Source organism: Oncorhynchus clarkii, chromosome 17 (assembly GCF_045791955.1).
Source record: "Oncorhynchus clarkii lewisi isolate Uvic-CL-2024 chromosome 17, UVic_Ocla_1.0, whole genome shotgun sequence".
Lineage (NCBI taxonomy): Eukaryota > Metazoa > Chordata > Actinopteri > Salmoniformes > Salmonidae > Oncorhynchus > Oncorhynchus clarkii.
In genome coordinates, this window is record NC_092163.1 from 46,100,302 (window position 1) to 46,122,005 (window position 21,704).

The 21,704-nt window shown below is 43.0% G+C and overlaps 1 protein-coding gene across 2 annotated transcripts; it reads right to left on the reverse strand.

Moving 5' to 3' along the window:
* Positions 1-13,923: 13,923 nt before the first annotated feature.
* Positions 13,924-20,551, reverse strand: LOC139370937 (purine nucleoside phosphorylase 4a). 2 transcript variants are annotated; one of them, XM_071110840.1, is made up of 6 exons: positions 20,356-20,551; positions 18,966-19,129; positions 18,102-18,205; positions 15,648-15,823; positions 15,210-15,400; positions 13,924-14,913 (listed from the first exon to the last, which is right to left on the reverse strand). In XM_071110840.1, exons 1-6 carry the CDS (start codon positions 20,370-20,372, stop codon positions 14,696-14,698), a joined length of 870 nt encoding a protein of 289 aa, XP_070966941.1. In that variant the 5' UTR covers positions 20,373-20,551; the 3' UTR covers positions 13,924-14,695. The 2 variants fall into 2 exon arrangements, with proteins under 2 accessions (XP_070966941.1, XP_070966940.1); XM_071110839.1 differs by lacking the exon at positions 20,356-20,551 and having other exon boundaries at positions 18,966-19,152.
* Positions 20,552-21,704: the final 1,153 nt, after the last annotated feature.

A 21,704-nucleotide genomic window follows, 5' to 3' on the forward strand; every position in this document is an offset into this window, starting at 1 on the left:
TGGCCTGGTATGGTTCCCAATCAGAGACAGCGGTTTATCGTTGTCTCTGATTGAGGATCATATTTAGGCAGCCATTTCCTCATTGATCTTTGTGGGATCTTGTCTACAGATAGTTGCCTGTGTGCACACCAGTAGCTTCACGTTTCGTTTGTGCTTGTTTGTTTTGTTTGGTGAGTTTCGATTTATTAAAATATGTAGAACTCTACGTACGCTGCGCCTTGGTCCAATCATTATAGTGATCGTGACAGAAGATCCCACCAAGCAGCGTGCCCGGGAGATAATGGCATCCTGGTCTGTGGAGGAGATTAGGGAGAGAACATCCTGGACTTGGGACGACATAATAGCATGAGAGAAGAGCCTGCCATGGAGGCAGGCGGAAGCAGCAAAGGAGGGACAGTGACGAAGTCGGGGAGGTAGGCCACAGAAACCCCAAGAAAATTTGAGGGGGGGACACATGGAGCAGTCGGAGGTGCCGAGGAGTGAATCAGAGCCAGTCTGGGAGAAGAAGGAGAATTTGGAGGAGAGAGAAATGGGAGAGTTGTTGAGTTGGTGGAGGATACACGGATTTGGAATAAAGGAATGTGTTGTCAGTTTGGTGCCACCTGAGTCAGCTCCCCGTACTCATCCTGAGAAGTGTGTTAAAGTTCCGGAACAATTGATGCCGGCTATACACACCAGGTCTCCAGTGCACCTTCAAAACCCAGTACGTCCTGTGCCAACTCCTCGCACTCTCCCTCAAGTGCGCTTTCCCAGTCATGTGTATCCTGTTCCTGCTCCTCGCACTCTCCCTCAAGTGTGTGTCCCCAGTCAGGTCCGACCTGTTCCTGCTACTCGCACTCGCCCTGAGATGCTTGTCACCAGCCCAGTTCCACCTGTAACGGTCCCACGCATCAGGCCTCCAGTGCGCCTCCACAGTCCAGTACGTCCTGTGCCTCCTACCGCACTCGCCCTGAGGTGCGTGTCACCAGCCCGGTACCACCAGTGCCGGCACCACGCATCAGGCCTCCAGTGTGCCTCCACAGTCCAGAGCTTCCGGCGACGTTTCACAGTCCGGAACCTCCGGCGACGTTTCACAGTCCGGAACCTCCGGCGACGTTTCACAGTCCAGAACCTCCGGCGACGTTTCACAGTCCGGAACCCCCAGCAACGTTTCACAGTCCGGAACCTCTGGCGAAGTTTCACAGTCCGGAACCTCCGGCGAAGTTTCACAGTCCGGAACCTCCGGCGACGTTTCACAGTCCGGAACCTCCGGCGACGTTTCACAGTCCGGAACCTCCGGCGACGTTTCACAGTCCGGAACCTCCGGCGACGTTTCACAGTCCGGAACCCCTGGCGACGTTTCACAGTCCGGAACCTCCGGCGACGTTTCACAGTCCGGAACCTCCGGCGACGTTTCACAGTCCGGAACCTTCTGCAACGGTCCACAGTCTGGAACCTCTTGAGACGGTCCACAGTCCGGAACTTCCAGCGACGGTCCACAGTCCGGAATCTCCGGCGACGGTCCACAGTCCGGAACCTCTTGAGACTGTCCACAGTTTGGAACTTCCTGAGACGGTCCACAGTCTGGAACCTCCAGAGACGGTCCGCGGTCCGGAGCCTCCAGCGACGGTCTGCAGTCCAGAGCCTTCAGCAGGGGTTCTCAGTCCAGAGTCTCCTATGACCATTTACGGTCCGGAGCCTCTGGCAACGATCCCTGCACCATGGAGGAAGACATCGTATCTGCGATTGGAGTGGGTCCTTCGCCTGCACTGGAGGCGTCCCCCGACGGTAGATAGTTGCCTGTGTACACACCAGTAGCGTCACATTACGCTTGTTTGTTTTGTTTGGTGGGTTTCAATTTATTAAAATATGTGGAACTCCACACACGTTGCGCCTTGGTCCAATCATTACGACAAACGTGACATGAATTAATATCCCAGTGTCTGGTGGAAAGCAGACTGAACCAGGTTTTCCTTTAGGATTTTGCCTGTGCTTAGCTCCGTTCTGTTTCTTTTTTATCCTGAGAAACTCCCCAGTCCTTAACGATTACAAGCATACCCATAACATGATGCAGCCACCACTATGCTTGAAAATATGAAGAGTGGTACTCAGTAATGTGTTGTATTGGATTTGCACCAAACATAAAACATTGTATTCAGGACAAAAAGTTAATTGCTTTGCCACATTTTTTTCACTATTACTTTAGTGCCTTGTTGCAAACAGGATGCATGTTTTGGAATATGTTTATTCGGTACAGGCTTCCTTCCTTTCACTCTGTCAATTAGGTTAGAATTGTGGAGTAACTACAACATTGTCGATCCATCCTCAGTTCTCTCATCACAGCCATTAAACTCTGTCACTGTTTTAAAGTCACCATTGGCCTCATGGTAAAATCCCTGAGCGGTTTCCTTCCTCTCTGGCAACTGAGTTAGGAAGGACTCCTATATTGTTGCAGTGACTTGGTGTATTTATAAACCATCCAAAGTGTAATTAATAACTTCACCATGCTCAAAAGGGATATTCATTGTCTGCTTGTTATTCAAAACGGCGTGTTTTTTTTCACATTAACCAATAGGTGCCCTTATTTGTGAGGCATTGGATAACCTCCCTGGTTTTTGTGGATGAATCTGTGTTTGAAGTTCACTACTCGACTAAGGGATCTCACAGATAATTGTATGTGTGGGGTACAGATATGAGGTAGTGTTACGGTTTTCTTCTGGTGAAAGAGAGGCGGACCAAAATGCAGCGTGGTTATTTATAAACATCTTTAATAAAGATGATAACGTGAACAATATACTTCTAAAAATCAAGAAACCGTGGAAAACCAAAAACAGTCCTAACTGGTGCAAAACACAGAGACAGGAACAATCACCCACGAAATACCCAAAGAATATGGCTGCCTAAATATGGTTCCCAATCAGAGACAACGATAACCACCTGCCTCTGATTGAGAACCACTCCAGGCAACCATAGACTTACCTAGAATACTTAACTAAACACAATCCCATAAACTACAAATCCCCTAGACAAAACAAACCACATAAATCATCCATGTCACACCCTGGCCTAACCAAAATAATAAAGAGAACACAGAATACTAAGACTGGGGCGTGACAGGTAGTCATTCAAAAATCATGTTAAACGCTATTATTGCACACAGAGGGAGTCCATGCAACTTATTATGTGACTTGTTAAGGACATTTTTACTCCTGAACTTATTTAAGCTTGCCATAACAAAGGGGTTGAATACTTATTCACTCAAGACATTTCAGATTTTCATTTTTTATTCATTTGTAAAAATTTCTAAAAACATAATTCCACTTTGACGTTATGGGCTATTGTGTGTAGGCCAGTGACAAACAAATCTCAATTTAGTCCATTTTAAATTCAGACTAACACAACAAAATTTGGAAAAAGTCAAGGGATGTGAATACTTTCTGAAGGCTCTGTAAATAGGTGCTACTGTAAATAGGTGCTACTGTAAATAGGTGCTACTGCTTCGTTGTCATACAAGCAAGCCAAACATCCGTGTCAACGTTTATGATCACTATGTTTGATGTACAAGATACTATGTCGTCATACCCTGGTTGTTTGTTTATTGTGAAGAAAAATGCACTCATGACTTGTTTCTATGCACACCAAAATTACAATCTGTTTCTTTGAAATGTTTTGTGAAAGCCTAACACTAAGATCTATTTTATAACTTAACTAGTCATGTTGGCAATAGAACAAACTTGCAAGTCATACGCAGCTGACCCAGATTGCGATATATAATGGGACGTTTTTGGATTGTGTAAATACCAACAGTAATTGTGTGATGGTAGGAATGCAGGCTTGTGTTCCAAATGAAACAACTAGTGTGCTTGCTCCTGTCCCTCAGCAGCACAGCTAGGAGAGCTCGAAAAAGAAAAATCTTATAGTTGACGACTCTTCTTTGCATTGAAACTGCTTATGAACTTTGTACACTTTGGAGAGGTGTGTGTCTATTTGTAGACACCAGTTAGTCCCCTCACTCAAATCCTTGTCATTGTTTTGTCTTATGTTGCACCTACTCCACATTTTCCAGGACTAGTCGTATCATGTTACTGAATGTATTTTCAGATTTTGTTATCAGCAAATGCATCGAAAAGTACAGTAAATGTAAAATGCACATAAAATCAACAGTGTAATGGTTGGATTCAGTTTTGTGTCATGTGAACTGCTGTGTTCTCACCTTTGGTCTAATCATTTTCCCATTTTCGCCAAACTCTTCTTTAAATTGCTCAAATGGTTATGTATATGCTTTTCATATTTCTTCTGTAAGATTTCAATTTAGCCCTATCCATCTACAGTCGGCCAGTGTAAAGGGTTAATAAGCAACATTATCTGCCAATGATGGTTGATAATTTAGCTTGGTATGATTTTTTTTTTTTTACTAATTATCACTCAATTTGGAATATTTAGGCTAGCTTCGATTTCACTTTTTGCAGTGTGCTACTACAATTGTTGTAGGAATGATAAAAGTTGTTTATATGCATTTTTATTGTGAGTACTTTTCACCTCTTTGTTTGTGTTTGTTGTCTCCAAAGTTGTTTATTTCATCAATGTGAGATCTCTGTATGGATGAAGACAACCCCAACCTGCCTCTGAGGCCAGGCGACCATCTCCCATTACCTCCACACCACCTCTCTCTTAGAACATCAACTCTCACTACTCCTATCAATACACATCATCTCGACCTGTGCCTACACATCACTTCTACAGAGCTATGTATCCCACCGCCATCACCCCACAGCGACAGTGGCGCAACAACTATAGTCCCATCTTCCATCTATTCCAACCCAGCATCAATTCCCCTTAAAGACCAGGAGCACCAGGGGACCTGATTACAGGTCGTTCCACCACTATAATGGACCTTACCCCTACCCTGGTGTAACTATTGACTTATGTCTAACTCTTAATGGAACTACCACCAGTGCCTCTATGCCAACTCTCCTCCAACCAGGCCCCAGAGGTTCCAGAACCAGGTAGGGACTTGGCCCAAGGGCTTCACCCTGAGAGGAGAGCTTCTCTGGGGCAGGCTGGAGAGGGTGGACGGCCACCGCTGGGAACTGCCCAAGTTTGTGAGGGAGGACTTGCTAAATGCTACTTATTTGTTAATGTTTCATCTCATTATTTGACTAACACACAGCTACCTCAGGCTATTACAGTACTGGAGTCATTCTGGTCTGGTGTTTTCATAAGGTGGTGTGCTACCATGTACTATTATGATTCATCAAGGTGTTCTGTAACATAATCATTAACATGAGCAAGTTTTTCTTAAGGGAGTGGTTTACTCATTTTACTGTTTGCTTTGCAGCTACTGTTAAACTCCTGTCATTTGCCTCTTATACAACTCCCTGTCATGCAGTTCCACTCTCTCTCTCTCTCCCTATTCCGTCCCGATTCCGGTCACATTGTATAAATGATTGGAGACAGGCGTAGAAATACGTAACAGGGTTTTATTGCTCCACCCAAAAATACAACATGCCCAGAAAAGGCACGGGGACGGAGCACAAAACACACACATATACAAAAACACAGGGATGTAAACCCAAACAACAGAGCGAGGTTAAACCTCTAATAAATACACGGGACGAGACTCGTAATAACAAGTGCACAATACACGCAGCACGAAAGCCGAAACAACAAAGCACAAATATACAATTACAAATCAGGGGAAAAGGATGCAGGTGTGCGTAATGAGACAATTCAGTGTCACCTTGAGGCCGGTGACGTAGACCTCCGGAACTGGTGCACGGAATGAGCAGCAGTACCGGGTGAATCCATGACAACATTAGAAATATAAATACTAGAATGGACATTCCCATTCAAGTCAATAACTAGTACAGTTGAAGTCAGAAGTTTACATACACTTAGGCTGTAGTCATTACAACTCATTTTTCAACCACTCCACAAAATTTCTTGTTAACTAACTATAGTTTTGGCAAGTCGGTTAGGACATCTACTTTGTGCATGACACAAGTAATTTTCCCAACAATTGTTTACAGACAGATTATTTCACTTATAATTCACTGTAACATAATTCCAGTGGGTCAGAAGTTTACATACACTAAGTTGACTGTGCCTTTAAACAGCTTGGAAAATTCTAGAAAATGATGTCATGGCTTTAGAAGCTTCTGATAGGCTCATTGACATAATTTGAGTCAATTGGAGGTGTACCTGAGGATGTATTTCAAGGCATACCTTCAAACTCAGTGCCTCTTTGCTTGACATCATGTGAAAATCAAAAGGAATCAGCCCAAAAATTGTAGACCTCCACAAGTCTGGTTCATCCTTGGGAGCAATTTCCAAACGCCTGAAGGTACCACGTTCATCTATATAAACAATAGTATGCAAGTATAAGCACCATGGGACCACACAGCCGTCATACCGCTCAGGAAGGAGACGTGTTCTGCCTCCTAGAGATGAACGCACTGTGGTGCGAAAAGTGCAAATCAATCCCAGAACACTAATCAGGGGAATAGTCAAAGATCATACCCCCAAGACATGCTAACCTCCCCTGTTATTTTTAATGGTGAGAGGTTAGCATGTCTTGGAGGGTTTGATCTTTGACCCTCTCTAACTTTTTTCACTCATCATCATTCACAATTCATTCAGGATTATCCGTAATCATGGAAGCATCCATATTAATGTATAAGTGTTTAGAAACATGGTCTATTCTTGTTTATAATGAATGTAACTCCAAAATGACACAATACATGATTTAGCATTAATTTCTATTGGGCACAAATAATCTGAAACACAATTTAAACAAACTGCAAATGCATCCAACAAGTTTGTAGAGTCACAAGCTTGTTATGGAAATATGGGACCAAATACTAAACTTTTGAGTACTTTATTTATAGAAATGTTTAAGGGTGTCAATATTTTGAATCCAAAAAAAGTATTACTTGTATTAATACATTATTTTGACCATACAATATAGCTCAATTTTTTATGATTTATTTTATATAGTCATTATTACTCATGTCATGACGTTGGCCTGGGGGGTAGGTTTATGACAGTCACAAATACCTCTTCCCCCCCTTTTTCCTCTCTCTACCCTACTGAGGTTACATTTGCAAAACCCTTGGTTAACATAGAGATTCTGGGAATGTCAGAATGTGGGGGGAAATGAACTATATTCTGGTAATCCGAACAATTGAACATATGCGGTGGTACTTAATGAATATGATGTCAGTTCGGTTGTCATCTGAGACATTCTCATCAATGATAAGATGACATAAACTCTACAGTGGAAAGTCTACACATCAGAGTTATCGGATTCACATGGAATTGTTGTTCAATTTAAATGTTTGAAAATTAAATGATTTGTGATGGGATGAAATGTGATTTTAGCTTCTAAAATGAGAGATTTGGATTTTCATAAGATAGGGCTGCTCAATCAGTGGCCCACCCTGTGAAGGGACATGGGCTATAAAACTTTTCAAACACGCCCCCCTCTCCCTTCCTATATAAGCCCTTGACGACAACATAACTTCCTGTTCCGATGATGTGAGGATGACGGTCCTATGTCAGAATGGTTCAGATAATAACTACAGAACGAAGCCAACATCAGCGTGAGCTTTGGTTGAGAATGGTATGAACTTTGAACTCTTATTCACTACAGAAGTGATACCTCCTAGCCGTTGAGTTAGCAACAGCTGCTGCAAACAAGGGTTAGGAAGGAACAGACAGAGTATCCCGTCTATCACACAACGACGTTACTACAACTTATCCAATTGACCACCAGAGACATTCTTCAAAGGACAGAGGACTCGGTTTGGCAACACGGTCTTCCATCTACCACCAACATACTGAAGCGCAGCTCAGAGTAAATATTTATTGCATTTTCCTTTTCCAAATGGGCGGTAATTTAGAATGCATAAGATACTGTATTTACGATAGCACAGCTTTTTCCCTTTGTTCCTCAGTCTCCCGCTCTTTCACTCAACCCAGCCCCTTTTCCTTTGTGTAACAAGCTGTCATATCTGTTCCGCTCACTAGGGACGTTTTCCTTTATGACGTAATTTGTAATCAAGTTATGATTAATTGTGTATATGTGTGATTCTGTGTGATTAGTTAGGTATTTAATAAATACATAATTAAACCCAATTTTGTATTGCTGATTCAACTTGTTAGCCAGGATTCGTGCAGATAAAAAAATATGCAACTTTCAGATGAGACTCAATTGAGGTGAAGATTGATATTGACTGCTATGGATGTAAAATATTACTAGGTCTTTAAGAGTTTATTCGGAAGATAACAGCTCTATAAGTATTCTTTCGTGGTGCCCGACTCTCTAGTTAATTACATTTACATGATTAGCTCAATCAGGTGATATTCATTACGGATAAATTATTTTATAGAATAGCATGTCATATCACTTAATCCGGCATAGCCAAAGTTACAACATTATTGGTGCCCCATGTGAGGAATCTAAAATAGAACGACGCTTTCATTTTGATTCAGCCTGTATAAAATTGAAAAACAGATTCAGTAATATACCAAGTTATTGTACACATTTTTGGAGTGGTAGACAAGCATTATTGTGTTTGTGGGTGCTGAAGATTCCCCCGCCTCCGTGTTGTTCGCTGACGTATTCAGTGGGTAATGTAATCGAATACATTTCTGTATGATAAAGCTAATTATAGAAATCTGCGAAATAGAGCGTTTGGCCAAATGCAGGGCTATTTCTGCCTGGCGGTTTCAGATGCGGGTAGGCTCGGTCATTATTAATTTCTCGTGCGAGGACAAAGGGCCAGCCGATTGAAATTCAGGAGATAAGTTTGACCAGCGATATATATCTCTGTCTCTCTCACAAGTAGACCAAGATGCATTTCGTTGTTTGCCGCGTGTTCCGGTTAAAACATTGTCAAAAAACGCCGAAAAGAGTTTGAACATAATACGTTGTTAGCAAAAACCTTTCCCTTTGTGCTGCATTTGCAGGCACAAAGGAGGGTTTAGCTGCATGAGATGCTAAAGCTAACAAGGGAAAATAGCAATTTTCTCTTTCCTTGTGCTACGTTGAAATTCCTCCGCCTTGAGGAACGGAAGTCCCGGCCTGGGTAGTTCCGTTTGATTTCAGTATGTGAAATCATTGACCGCTGGCGTGTGCCCTAATATATTAGTTCATGAAGAATTATTCAGGTCACACTCAAGTCATTACTTATGATATCCAGATGGATATCAATGTCTTATCCAATTGAAATAATAAGTGTAAATCTGGCTAATGTCTAAATCTGGCTAATGTCTAAATAAGACATTGTAAACTTTTTCCAAACTAACCTAGATGAAGCAACTTCTCAGGTTAATTAAAGTTGAATTCCCAAATAGCCTATACAGGTCTGATTTATCATTAAATTGATAAATTAGTCAAATTTGGTTTTTGCAAAACCATTCAGTAATCCAGTACTGACAGAAGCCCCGCCCCAGCGGGAAGCCCATGTGGTTTCGGCCTTAGGGAGAAGTGCACCAGTGTTGAATGTGCCCAACATTTGATCTACTGTTTACACTTATGATATCCAATCAATGGAGATTGTATGGATTATCGTCTCATTTAATTTAATAAATTAAATTGTTGAACATAACTTAATGTTCTTCCAATCAAATGAGACACTTTTAAACTTCTCATATTAACCTAGATGAAGCGACTTCTCAGGTTAATTAAAGTTTAATACCCAGATAGTCTACCCAGGTAGGATTAATCATTGGCATTGATTAATTAATTCAATTTGCTTCTGCAAATTCATTCAAGATTAAACTTGTCTTTGCAGCTTCCAATGAATTCCAAACCCAAACTTTGAAAAAAAAGGAACAATTTTCCTCTAAATTTTTCTAATAATGTGCAAGCTATCAAAGGAGGTGGTCACCACTCCTCCGCTAATTAGTGAACCTCCACCCATAAAATGATTAATCTCTGACCTCAGCAGCGATACCAACCCTAATTATGCCATTAGCGAAAAAACAGCCGAAATTGCAAACCCTCTCCAAAATCTCCAAACACAGGCTTTGTGACGGTTCTCCCCACTTTTGCACTGATGTATCGCCATAAAAATGTGACATCGGTCCAATACCACAGTGCACAGCTGAAGCACGTGCCAGACATGGCTAACAAGAGGGGACAGGTGGAGAGAACTGAGCAACTATTGACAAAAGCAGGAAATGAAAACATTCTGCTAGTCGAGGAACTGCGTTTGAAATCTGAAAAATTAAAAGTAATTGCAAATACTTATGACGATGAACAAGCACAAATTCTGCAACAAAATCGTTGTCTCCAGGAACAACTCGATTTAGCCAAAACTAAATACGAGGTAGTCCACTCCAAACTAGATAAATCTGTTGAATTATCTACAAATAGGAGCGCGTAATTTGATAACATGCAGGCAGTTTTGTTGAACGTTAACACGGTTCTACTCAAAATTCTGCAGACCAAAGACAATCAATTGATGAACACAATGACAAAGTTGGATTCAGTGATGATGAGAGAACTCGGGTGGTGAAGCAAGAGGAAGAAATATCATCACTGAATCCCTCGCTCCGTACTCAAGACCTCTATCTGCAAACCATGATAGATAAGTTTGAGACCGAAAGAAGCAAGTGCGACACTCAAATGTCCAAAATCAGTACTCTAAGCGCTCAAGTGGACTCTGCAATGCAGCAGAATACCACCCTTAGGTACCATCTGGAGGAAATCCAGAATGGTCACGCTCCACAGCGTGACTACCCATCCAAGCAACCGGAGCCCTGCACTCAAAGGAGTGAAGATGATCGGTTTCAGACATTGCCTCCATTAAGTGTCCCTCAGTCTTCTACTCTTGGCCATTCGGCAATCGGAGTAATATGGCGCCTCTTGGCCAACAAAGCCAAAGCTTGGCATCTCCTCTTGGCCTTTTGGCCCCACTTTCCCCACAGGATGAAGCCAACCCTCTCCGCCCGCTTGTCGCGGAATACCTTGACAAACTCGTCAAGAATTTCCCCACCTTTAACCCCGTTCCAGGTCAGCCAAATGAATCTGAGACGTTCCTAGCTGACATAGAGGACTCGTTGGATGGCTACCCGAACGCTACGGGTTCTGACAGGGTTTACCTGTTGAAGCGAACGTTGAATAGACATGTGACCAGGATCATTCGCCTACAACAGCAACACGTGCTAAATGACTACGCTAAACTTGCCACAGCTTTGAAATTAGAATTCGGTGGTTCTGCGACTCGCAAACACGATAGCTCACTGGCTAACACGGTCAAACAAGCTCGGAACGAACACCCACAAGCTTACTATCATAGGCTTCGTTCAGCTTACTTTGGCATACTCACTGAAACAGGCATGGAAGACCTGTTACCATTTAAACAAATGTTCCTGTCGACCTGGTATCCTACCTTCATTACCTACTTGGGCCCTGCAGCCCACGTTGGCTTGCCTATCTTACAACTCAGAGAGCTCGCAAGCACAGCTTTTGAGGCATCAAAAGCTCGCAACGCTAAGAGCCCTGACCACTCAGTTTTGAAGTTTGACCAGGAGAACTCACTCCAGTCAGAGGGTGCATTATCAGGTATTGGAGCGTTGAGAGATGACGCAAAACAACAGTTTCTACCACGAAACCATGATTCCAATAACCTCCGCGGTCGAAATAAGTGTGAAGTACGTCGCCATCAACACGACTACCGCTACAATCGACCTGTTCACTACGTTCCTGCACCCAACCCACACAAAGTGTCAGAGCACAAGGGTAACAAAGGGTTGAAGGATGATCAAAACGTAGACCAATGTTCTCCAGAAGTTCCACTACGTGAAGAACTAAAGCGAGAAACATTTGAGAAAAAGATAAAAGATAAGTCACAAGGACTAGATGGGGAATTACCGGACACCAGGTCCGCAGGAATTAACACCCATAGCAAGGAAGTTAAAATTCAAATCTCTCCCGCTCTCACTCAAGACCCTATCCAGGGCCCGCTTGATCAAGAAACAAGCCCACAGGCTTTGTCTATAGACTCTGATACAAAGGTTGCGAAGAAAAAGGTCAAACACTTTGTTAAAGCCAAGCCCACTCAATATCGGAAAAGTCGATCTAGTTCCACCATGAACAGAATTGACAGATCACGTCGTTGCGAACGACCACTCCACTTTGTGGGGAATATGTCCACTAAACACGAATTGAAACGCCCATACCTGGAAACAGTCCTGGAGGACTGCTTAACTTGTCATGCACTAATTGATTCGGGTGCGACAATATCACTCATCTCTCAAACATTGTCTGATGATCTAAAAAGGGCTTTGAAGCCAACTAAACGCTGGTTAAAAGTGGAACGATGCAACACTACGCTTCGAGGGGTTACTCAGACTACCTCGCCTCTCACATTGAGAGTCATGCTGAGACTACACTTCCAAGACGTATCGCTCGTCCACCCTGTGTATTTTACCAGCCTCGAAACTGTACCCCTGCTACTTGGAGCAGACTTGATGGATCGGTTACTCCCATTGATGAATTGGAAAACCAACCAGGTATGGACACAGGCCACAGTGCCTTCTCCACCAACCACACTAACGCTAGCTGCAACGCAATCATTCACAAGGGGTATCTGTCAAAAGCACACCTTGGGAAAAAGACGTTTAGAAACCTCTTGGTGCAGAATCCGATCCAAGGAGATATTACGATATCTCGACACATTCCATCAGCCAATCTGATTGACAATTCTTGTCATGATTTCAAGCCAGCTGTCTCTGTGAATGAGCAACTTCCCTCCTCCTTGCATTCGTGCAATACGGTAGTTGAGATGAACTTCTCTTGCCCTTCGGACACTTCCGCAAGCACTGCGGCCATCTCAGCAAGAAAAACATTGATGCACAGAGTATACTCTGCTTCCGATGATACACCTTCCGCTTTGTGGGGGACTGTCAACCCTTACAATAACACTAATGGCGTCAGTCCAGCAACTGACCCGATGACTCCCACTGGTGAAACACTTTGCGATATCACAGACCGATATCCTCGTCTCAGTTCGCAGGTACTGATGAGGGTGCCACACGCGGACGCGGTGGTGACTGACAGACCTCGACAGCCACTGAGCGTTTTGAAGCACAAACACCAGGAGATTTGGTTGAAAGGTTACAGCCACTCTCATAGTAACGCAGACACTGACAACTCGTAAATAGGGTCCGAACTTTTCGTTTGCGCCTCGGATACCAACACCACCCGCTGGTGGGGGGGGTCCCGAGACATAAAGGGGCGGCAGGGTAGCCTAGTGGTTAGAGCGTTGGACTAGGAACCCGAAGGTTGCGAGTTCAAACCCCCGAGCTGACAAGGTACAAATCTGTCGTTCTGCCCCTGAACAGGCAGTTAACCCACTGTTCCCAGGCCGTCATTGAAAATAAGAATTTGTTCTTAACTGACTTGCCTGGTTAAATAAAGGTAAAATAAAAAAAAATAAAAAAAATAGTAGCCCAGACCCATGATGAGCCTTATCGAGGCCGTTGGGGGGGTCGAGACTACGGACAACACCGTACGAGGCCGCCAGAGCATAAATCAAATCTAGTTGTAAACTCCCCTTTGAGAACAGTGAGGAGCAGACAGGCCCCTAGACGGGCATTATCTTAGAACACATCTAAGATAGTACTGAGGTGTACCACACTGGTCGTAAAGGAAGTCCAGTGGACTTGAATTTAAGTGTGTCTTATCTTTGTTGCCCTTTCCTCCAGTCGTATGAAGTAGTGGCCTCATGGGTGTAATACTATTAATATGAATAATTAATAACCTTTTTTTCCCGCAGAAAATCCTGTGTTTCTATGTCAAACAGTTTAGTTATATTTCAGTCTTCTGTGATGTATATGAAGTGTAATATTGCCTACTTTGACTTTACAGGCAACATACCGTGAATCTTGTGTACATTATGTATTCGGTTACAGGAAAATGACATAACACAATTCTTTCAGAATTCAATGCTTTTTTATTTGATAAAAAGTTTTGTCTGTGCAATCCGTACCCAATATCAGACAAACGTTGACTAACAATATACAATTGAAATAGATTGTACTTTACATGAATGAAACCACCATATAAATACATAAATATAAATGTGCACAATTATATGAATCTATGTAATTATCTGAATATGTGACATATTGATTTGTAATACATAATAATTAATCATGAATAGAGCTGCATTATAATATTTCACTTTTATTATCTGTGAACAAGTATTAGCACACAATTGTGGATAGAAAGATTAGTTAATACAGCTGAAAAATAATAAGTTAAGTTGTCAATTTGAGAGTGCCGGTTTTTCACACCAAATACAAATATACCACAGTTAAACCTCAGTAGTGATATCACAAAATACAAATGAGAGTATTTTTATTTAACCTTTTTGTTTACCAGGCAAGTCAGTTAAGAATAAATTCTTATTTACAATGACGGCCTAGGAACAGTGCCTTGTTCAGGGGCAGAACGAAAGATTATTACCTTGTCAGCTCGGGGATTCGATCTAGCAGCCTTTCGGTTATTGGATTTTTGTTATTCATCCGAAATGGACACCCTATAGTGCACTACTTATAGGGAATAGGGTGCAATGGGCTCTGGTCGAAAGTAGTGCACTAGGGAATAGGGTGACATTGGCCAGGTCGCTGTTGAATGATTTCATCATGATGAGCGAATTCGAAAGGTTTCGGTGTAGCTTCGCATCTTGCTGCTCTCTTCAGTTCAAGTCGTGTTGTTGTTGATGTCCATCCGGCTGACCAGCTCTGTGACCAGCATCTGCAGCGTTTGTGAGCGCAGCTTGCTGACCTCCAGTACAGCTTCGTGGTTGACAGACTCTGTGTCATTGTAGCTCTTCACCACCTTGTTGGTGATGAGAGAGAGGCCGAACACCCTCATGCCACAGTGGGTGGCTACCACCACTTCTGGTGCTGTGCTCATTCCTATGAGGAGGAGAGAAGCGGAGAGAAGGAAGATGAACACCTGCTGCTACTCACATAATATTATAATGTATTAGAATGGACACCTAGATTTTTATGACGGACAATATTATTATGTACAAAGCACACCTTAGATGTCTGAGCAGATTTTGCCCCAAAATTATATCTTATCATGGCACCAATCACCAACCACTTTAATAAACAAATCTATCTAGAATGCATTATTGGCAAGAGAGCAAAAACCGATCTGGGACCAGGCTAGAATCTATCTGGGAGTGAACAAGCTCTAGTTCTCTCACCCACAGCGTCCACCCCTAGTCTGTGAAGGAGTCTGGCCTCTGCGATGCTCTCGAAATTGGGACCTCCCACCATACAGTAAACCCCTTCCTGGACGAACTGAGAGACGCCCATGCTTTTACAGAGGTCAAAGGCTATCTTCCGCAGGTCCTTGTCATACACACCAGACATGGGAGGGAACCGGGGACCAAACCTGGTCAACACAAGACAACAATGTTCAAATTCAAGAATTGTGATGAATATGAATGTGAATGTCCATCTATACACCAATCAATGATGGGCTCTATTGCAGCATGTAGGCTACTGAACCACAGCACTGAAGGGTCACAAAGCACCAAAGGCTCGTTGGAGTGGTTTCTGGTATTTCGGAATTGTTTGTGGTATTTAGTAAGTAGGACCTAGTGAGAACCACTGACACTAGACTAGAGGATCTCACTCACTTGTCATCATTGGGTCCGTTGAGGGGATTGAGCCCAGCCAGACCAGGGAAGTTGATATGATCTTTGATGATCATGATGTCCCCAACCTGGTAGCTGTCTGCCAGCGAGCCTGCTGCATTGGTTACTATCAGGGTCTCCACCCCCAAGAGCTTAAATACCCGCACGGGAAAGGTAGTCTGTGGGACAGTGGGAGAGAGACAGAGAGAGAGAGATGTTTGCACTGATATTTGCACATCGTTATAACACCATAATATGACATTTCAAATGTCTCTATTCCTTTGAAAATTTTGTCAGTGAAATGTTTACTGTTCATTTTTTTGTTTATTTCACTTTTGTGTATTATCTATTATACTTGCTTTGGCAATGTAAGCACTACATGGCCAAAAGTAGGTGGACAAGTCTTCAAATAAGTGGATTCGGCTAATTCAGACACACCCGTTGCAAACAGGTGTATAACATCGAGTACACAGCCATGCAATCTCCATAGTCAAACATTGGCAGTAGAATGGCTCGTACTGAAGAACTCAGTGACATTCAACGTGGCACCGTCATAGAATGCCACCTTTCCAACAAGTCAGTTCGTCAAATTTCTGCCCTGCTAGAGCTGTCCCGGTCAACTGTAAGTACTGTTATTGTGAAGTGGAAACCTCTAGGAGCAACAACGGCTCAGCCGCGAAGTGGTAGGCCACACAAGCTCACAGAACGTGACCACCGTGTACTGAAGAGCACAGCGCATAAAAGTCATCTGTCCTCTGTAACTCATTACCGAGTTCCAAATTCTGGAAGCAACATCAGCACAAGAAGTGTTCATCGGGAGCTTCATGAAATAGGTTTCCATGGCCGAAAAGCCACACACAAGCCTAAGATCACCATGCGCAATGCCAAGCGTCGGCTGAAGTGGAGTAACGCTTGCCGCCATTGGACTCTGGAGCAGTGGAAACGTGTTTTCTGGAGTGATGAATCACGCTTCACCATCTGGCAGTCCGACATACAAATCTGGGTTTGGCGGATGCCAGGAGAATGCTACCTGCCCGAATGCATAGTGCCAAATGTAAAGTTTGGTGGAGGAGGAATAATAGTCTGGGGCTGTTTTTCATGGTTCGGGCTAGGCCCCTTAGTTCCAGTGAATGCTACAGGTTACAATGACATTCTAAATGATTCTATGCTTCCAACTTTGTGACAACAGTTTGGGAAAGGACCAAGTGGAAGCAATTCCTCGCAGCAATGTTTCAACATCTAGTGGAAAGCCTTCCCAGAAGAGTGGAAGTTGTTATAGCAGCAAAGGGGGACCAACTCCATATTAATGCCCATGATTTTGGAATGAGATGTTTGACAAGCAGGTGTCCACATACTGGCGCCAATAAAGCCCTTTGAACTGAACTGAATTGAGAGATAGAGAGATATGATGTGATGAATAAAGGTAGAGAGTTAAACTCAAAACAAGGTGCAATACAGCACAGCTTCAGTAAGCCTAAAGTGGGTCTACATATCCCCTTGAGTAACTGCCTGAGCCTAGAGCCGACTTCATAAAACCTGGAGTTATGCAAGAAAGACAATAGCAGCATTGAATGGCGTAATGTTGAATTAGCGTGCAAGTGAATTAGCCATGTGATGCAGGTCAACGTGATCACCCAAGGTCAGATGCTGTGACTCATTGGGTGCATCTCAAATGGTGCTTATAGTGCACTACCATATGGCCTCTGGTCAATAGTAGTGTATTTGGGGCACAGTCATAGACTCTCTCGTGCTAACAGTTAGCTCCAACAGTACAGTAATATCTAAGAATTCACAACAATACACACAAATCTGGTGAGTGAGTGAGTTAGTGAGTGAGTGGGTTGGAGGTCAGCCAACCACTGCCTCCCAGTGAGTGATCAGCAGCCCCAGTCACATGGGCCTCATATGCTGCAGATTACTCCCAAGCCAGAGCCCAAATGGAGAAAGGAAGACAGATCAGCTAGCCTTCCAGCTGCTTTCCTAACCAGATTAGAGTTCCTCAAGTCCCAGGCATGCCCTGTTCATTAGAACCCTTGACTCGTTGCCTTTCCGTCACTTTGGATCCTAAATGATGTTGAAATGCAACACAGCATGTCAAAATCATCTAAACACTAGAACAAATACAGAGCTGTGGGAGAGTGTTGAGTCCCACTGTTTCTCATAGTCTTCAAAGGTCCTGATGAAGACCTGGTGGGACTAATGCTTTTAATTTTAAAATAATAATACACATGTCTGCAAGAAATAACTATTATAGTATTAGTTCTTTCTCTAGTGTTTCTCTAGAATCATGTCCTTTAATGGTATTTAACCTGGGTCAAATGAGAGCAGGATATTAGAATGGTGTGTTTCTTGGTACTAATATTTGCTCCCTGAGTTACAGTGACAGTCTGTTTAGGGGATGTGGGATGTGCATTAACACTTGTTTCTCAATACTTACCACTGTGATCTGGTACTGACCTTACAGAGTGAGTGTCCCTCATACATGTGGAAACGTCCCTGCATGCAAACACACGTCTTCCCTTTCAGCTCCCCAAACACCAGTCTCCCAGCGTGTCCTTGCACTGTGAAGCCATGCACACACACACACACACACGCACACACACACACACACACACACACACACACACGCACACGCACACGCACACACACACACACACACACACACACACACACACACACACACACACACACACACACACACACACACACACACACACACACACACACACATACACATACACACACTCACACACACAAGCAAAGTCAGTTGTTACATAAACAACAGTTCAAAAACACACCTTTAACAACGCTGTTAAACTTGTTCCCTATGTTTAAAGTTTAATGCTGGTTTATTTACATTACAAAGGTTCCAAGTTAGGATGGCCATTTGTCAGGATGGCCAAAGTGGTCAGCATAGCCATTTGTGGTGTGTTAGGATGATTGTGTTGATCGTTAATATTATACTGCATGCTACAATCTTATTGTAACAGGTAGCCTAGCGGTTAAGAGAGTTGGGCCAGTAACAGAAAGGTGGAAAATTCTACCATGGTGGAATATTCTACCATTCTGCCCTTTACCCCCAACAACAACTATTCCCCATGCGCCAATGATGTCGATTAAGGCAGCACCGCGCACCTCTCTGATTCAGTGGGTTGGGTTAAATGCATTCCCTTCCCAATCAATGTACTGTACGTTACACAAACTTCTGCCACTGGTAATGTCAATATTCCCGGCCCCCAACTCTCTCTTTCTACATCTCTCCATTTCTTTCTCTCTCTATCTCACCATCTCTCCATCTATTTACCTTTCACTTTCTCTCACCTGTGCTCTGTGGGAACCCAGGGATGTCGGAGTAGGGGAAGGAGTCCTGGCACTTGAGAGCATCAGCTAGCATGCCCAGTCCGGAGCCACAGATGATGGCCACTTTTGGCCGGTGCTGCGTCTGAGACAGGAGCCAGCTGGCTGTCTTCTGATAGTCATCATAACTGAGGGAGGAAGTGGAGAACATTGTGACTCACACTGTCTAGAGGGAGCTCTGGGGACAATAACTATCCTGTCTAGAGGGAGCTCTGGGGACAATAACTATCCTGTCTAGAGGGAGCTCTGGGAAAAATAACTATCCTGTCTAGAGGGAGCTCTGGGGACAATAACTATCCTGTCTAGAGGGAGCTCTGGGAAAAATAACTATCCTGTCTAGAGGGAGCTCTAGGGACAATAACTATCCTGTCTAGAGGGAGCACTGGGGACAATAACTATCCTGTTTAGAGGGAGCACTGGGGACAATAACTATCCTGTCTAGAGGGAGCTCTGGGGACAATAACTATCCTGTCTAGAGGGAGCTCTGGGGACAATAACTATCCTGTTTAGAGGGAGCACTGGGGACAATAACTATCCTGTCTAGAGGGAGCTCTGGGGACAATAACTATCATGTTTAGAGGGAGCTCTGGGTAAAATAACTATCCTGTTTAGAGGGAGCTCTGGGTAAAATAACTATCCTGTTTAGAGGGAGCTCTGGGAAAAATAACTATCCTGTTTAGAGGGAGCTCTGGGTAAAATAACTATCCTGTTTAGAGGGAGCTCTGGGTAAAATAACTATCCTGTTTAGAGGGAGCTCTGGGTAAAATAACTATCCTGTTTAGAGGGAGCTCTGGGTAAAATAACTATCCTGTAACAGTCCCCTATCTGACAATTTAGTTCCAGTACAAAAAGGGGTATATTTTAAGTCAAAAAGTATTGTATGTTGCATTGTGAATGTTCACATACTGGAATGTCTTGCAATCCAGACCACATGTGATTTTACTTAACAAATTAATGGTGTATAACACAGGGTTAGGGAGGGTCAATTAGAACAGAAGTCATTCAATTCAGGAAATTGTTTGAATTGATGATTAGAAAATGTAAAAGCTTAAAAAAAATGCTTCTCCTTTTCACTTTATTGAGAAGTCATTATATATCATATACTTAGATACATTTCTTTCAGTATGAGTGAGATATTCTGTTGTCTGTCAGACCATAAGGGTTGCCTTTACAGAAATTCATATTGCCATAAAACTGCCGAAGAGGTATTAATTTGTCTAACCTAAGCGGTAATGATCTCCATAACCACATAAGAGATAGATATACTTATAAGAGATCGATTTAATCCTGTAAAAAACAAAATATGGACACCGGAAAACGCAATGAAAAAGTCAAGAGAAAAGCAATGACTTACCAGATCTGATCTTTCATTTTGAAGGTTATGTGGTTGAAATAGGTCTTGCACAATGATGTAGGTCTTAAAACACAGCCCGATGTTGATGCTGTGATATTTGTTAAGATGTGGGATCTTCCCCTAGATGATATAACAGAGTACTAGGTATAGACACTGCCGTATAGACACTGCTGTATAGACACAGTGTTGTGTGAATGTTACAGTCTCTTTGGCTGCAGTTAAATAGACTCTGTGACTGTTCCAGAGTAGTCACATGGTCCCTGATTGGTCATAACCCTGCCATGGCCAATGGAATTAACAAATAAAATGCTCTCTAGTAGAGAGGTGTGTCAAGGAGTTGTGTGCGTAAGGGCCAAATTATATTGAAGCTCCACATTGAGTCACTTTGCTCCTGTATAATTCCTTTGGCTCTGTTTTGTGTCAAGCCTGTCTGTGTAATTCTGAGTTAAGATGGTGATGCTGTTCACGTTTTGTGTTCCCTTCCTAATCAGATTTTGTAGTGGACCTGCTAAAGTTATAGTCTGACTAATACCTAACTCTCACAGTCTCCCTGCGCTGTGAGTCACGTGGGTCGTGTCAGCCAGGCTACCAAAGTTGGGAAATATATTTGAAGGTATTGTTCGCCCTCCAGCTGGCTGTGTAGCAATTAGCCTGTGGACAAGGTTAGTTAATAACAGATTCTAGGATGGTGCACACCCCCATCATAAAACTGCCCCAGCTAAGTAGATGTTGTATAGCTCATTATATGATATTTATACAACGCAAGTAGAAATCAATGTGGGCATTTTTCTGGACAAGACAATCCAAGCACTCCAATGTTCCAGTGTGTAAGCGAGGGGGCATGACGGATGACTGTGACTCTGTGACGGTCAAAATAAAATGTCAATACAATAGCATGTCAATTAACAAAAGATACAGCACTCTACCTATTGGAATCAATACAAAACACAGCACTCTACCCTGTTAGAATCAATACAGAACACAGCACTCTACCCTGTTAGAATCAAGACAGAACACAGCACTCTACCCTGTTAGAATCAATACTGAACACAGCACTACCCTGTTAGAATCAATACAGAACACAGCACTTTACCCCGTTAGAATCAATACTGAACACAGCACTACCCTGTTAGAATCAATACAGAACACAGCACTCTACCCTGTTAGAATCAATACAGAACACAGCACTTTACCCTGTTAGAATCAATACTGAACACAGCACTCTACCCTGTTAGAATCAATACAGAACACAGCACCGTATAATTACATATAGTACCTATATATATAATATGAAACAATTATAGGATCTCTGTGTGCAGCACTCTACCCTGTGAGAATCTGGAACTTGC

What these genes read in the sequence shown, in the direction of transcription:
- LOC139370937 (XM_071110839.1), bottom strand. Translation starts at nt 19,152, where the DNA reads ATGTTCTCCACTTCCTCCCTCAGTTATGATGACTATCAGAAGACAGCC. An exon ending in AGGGACACTCACTCTGTAAG is followed by an intron (nt 15,824 to 18,101) that starts GTCAGTACCAGA and finishes ACTGTCCCACAG; the next exon opens with ACTACCTTTCCCGTGCGGGT. An exon ending in AACGGACCCAATGATGACAA is followed by an intron (nt 15,401 to 15,647) that starts GTGAGTGAGATC and finishes TGTGTTGACCAG; the next exon opens with GTTTGGTCCCCGGTTCCCTC.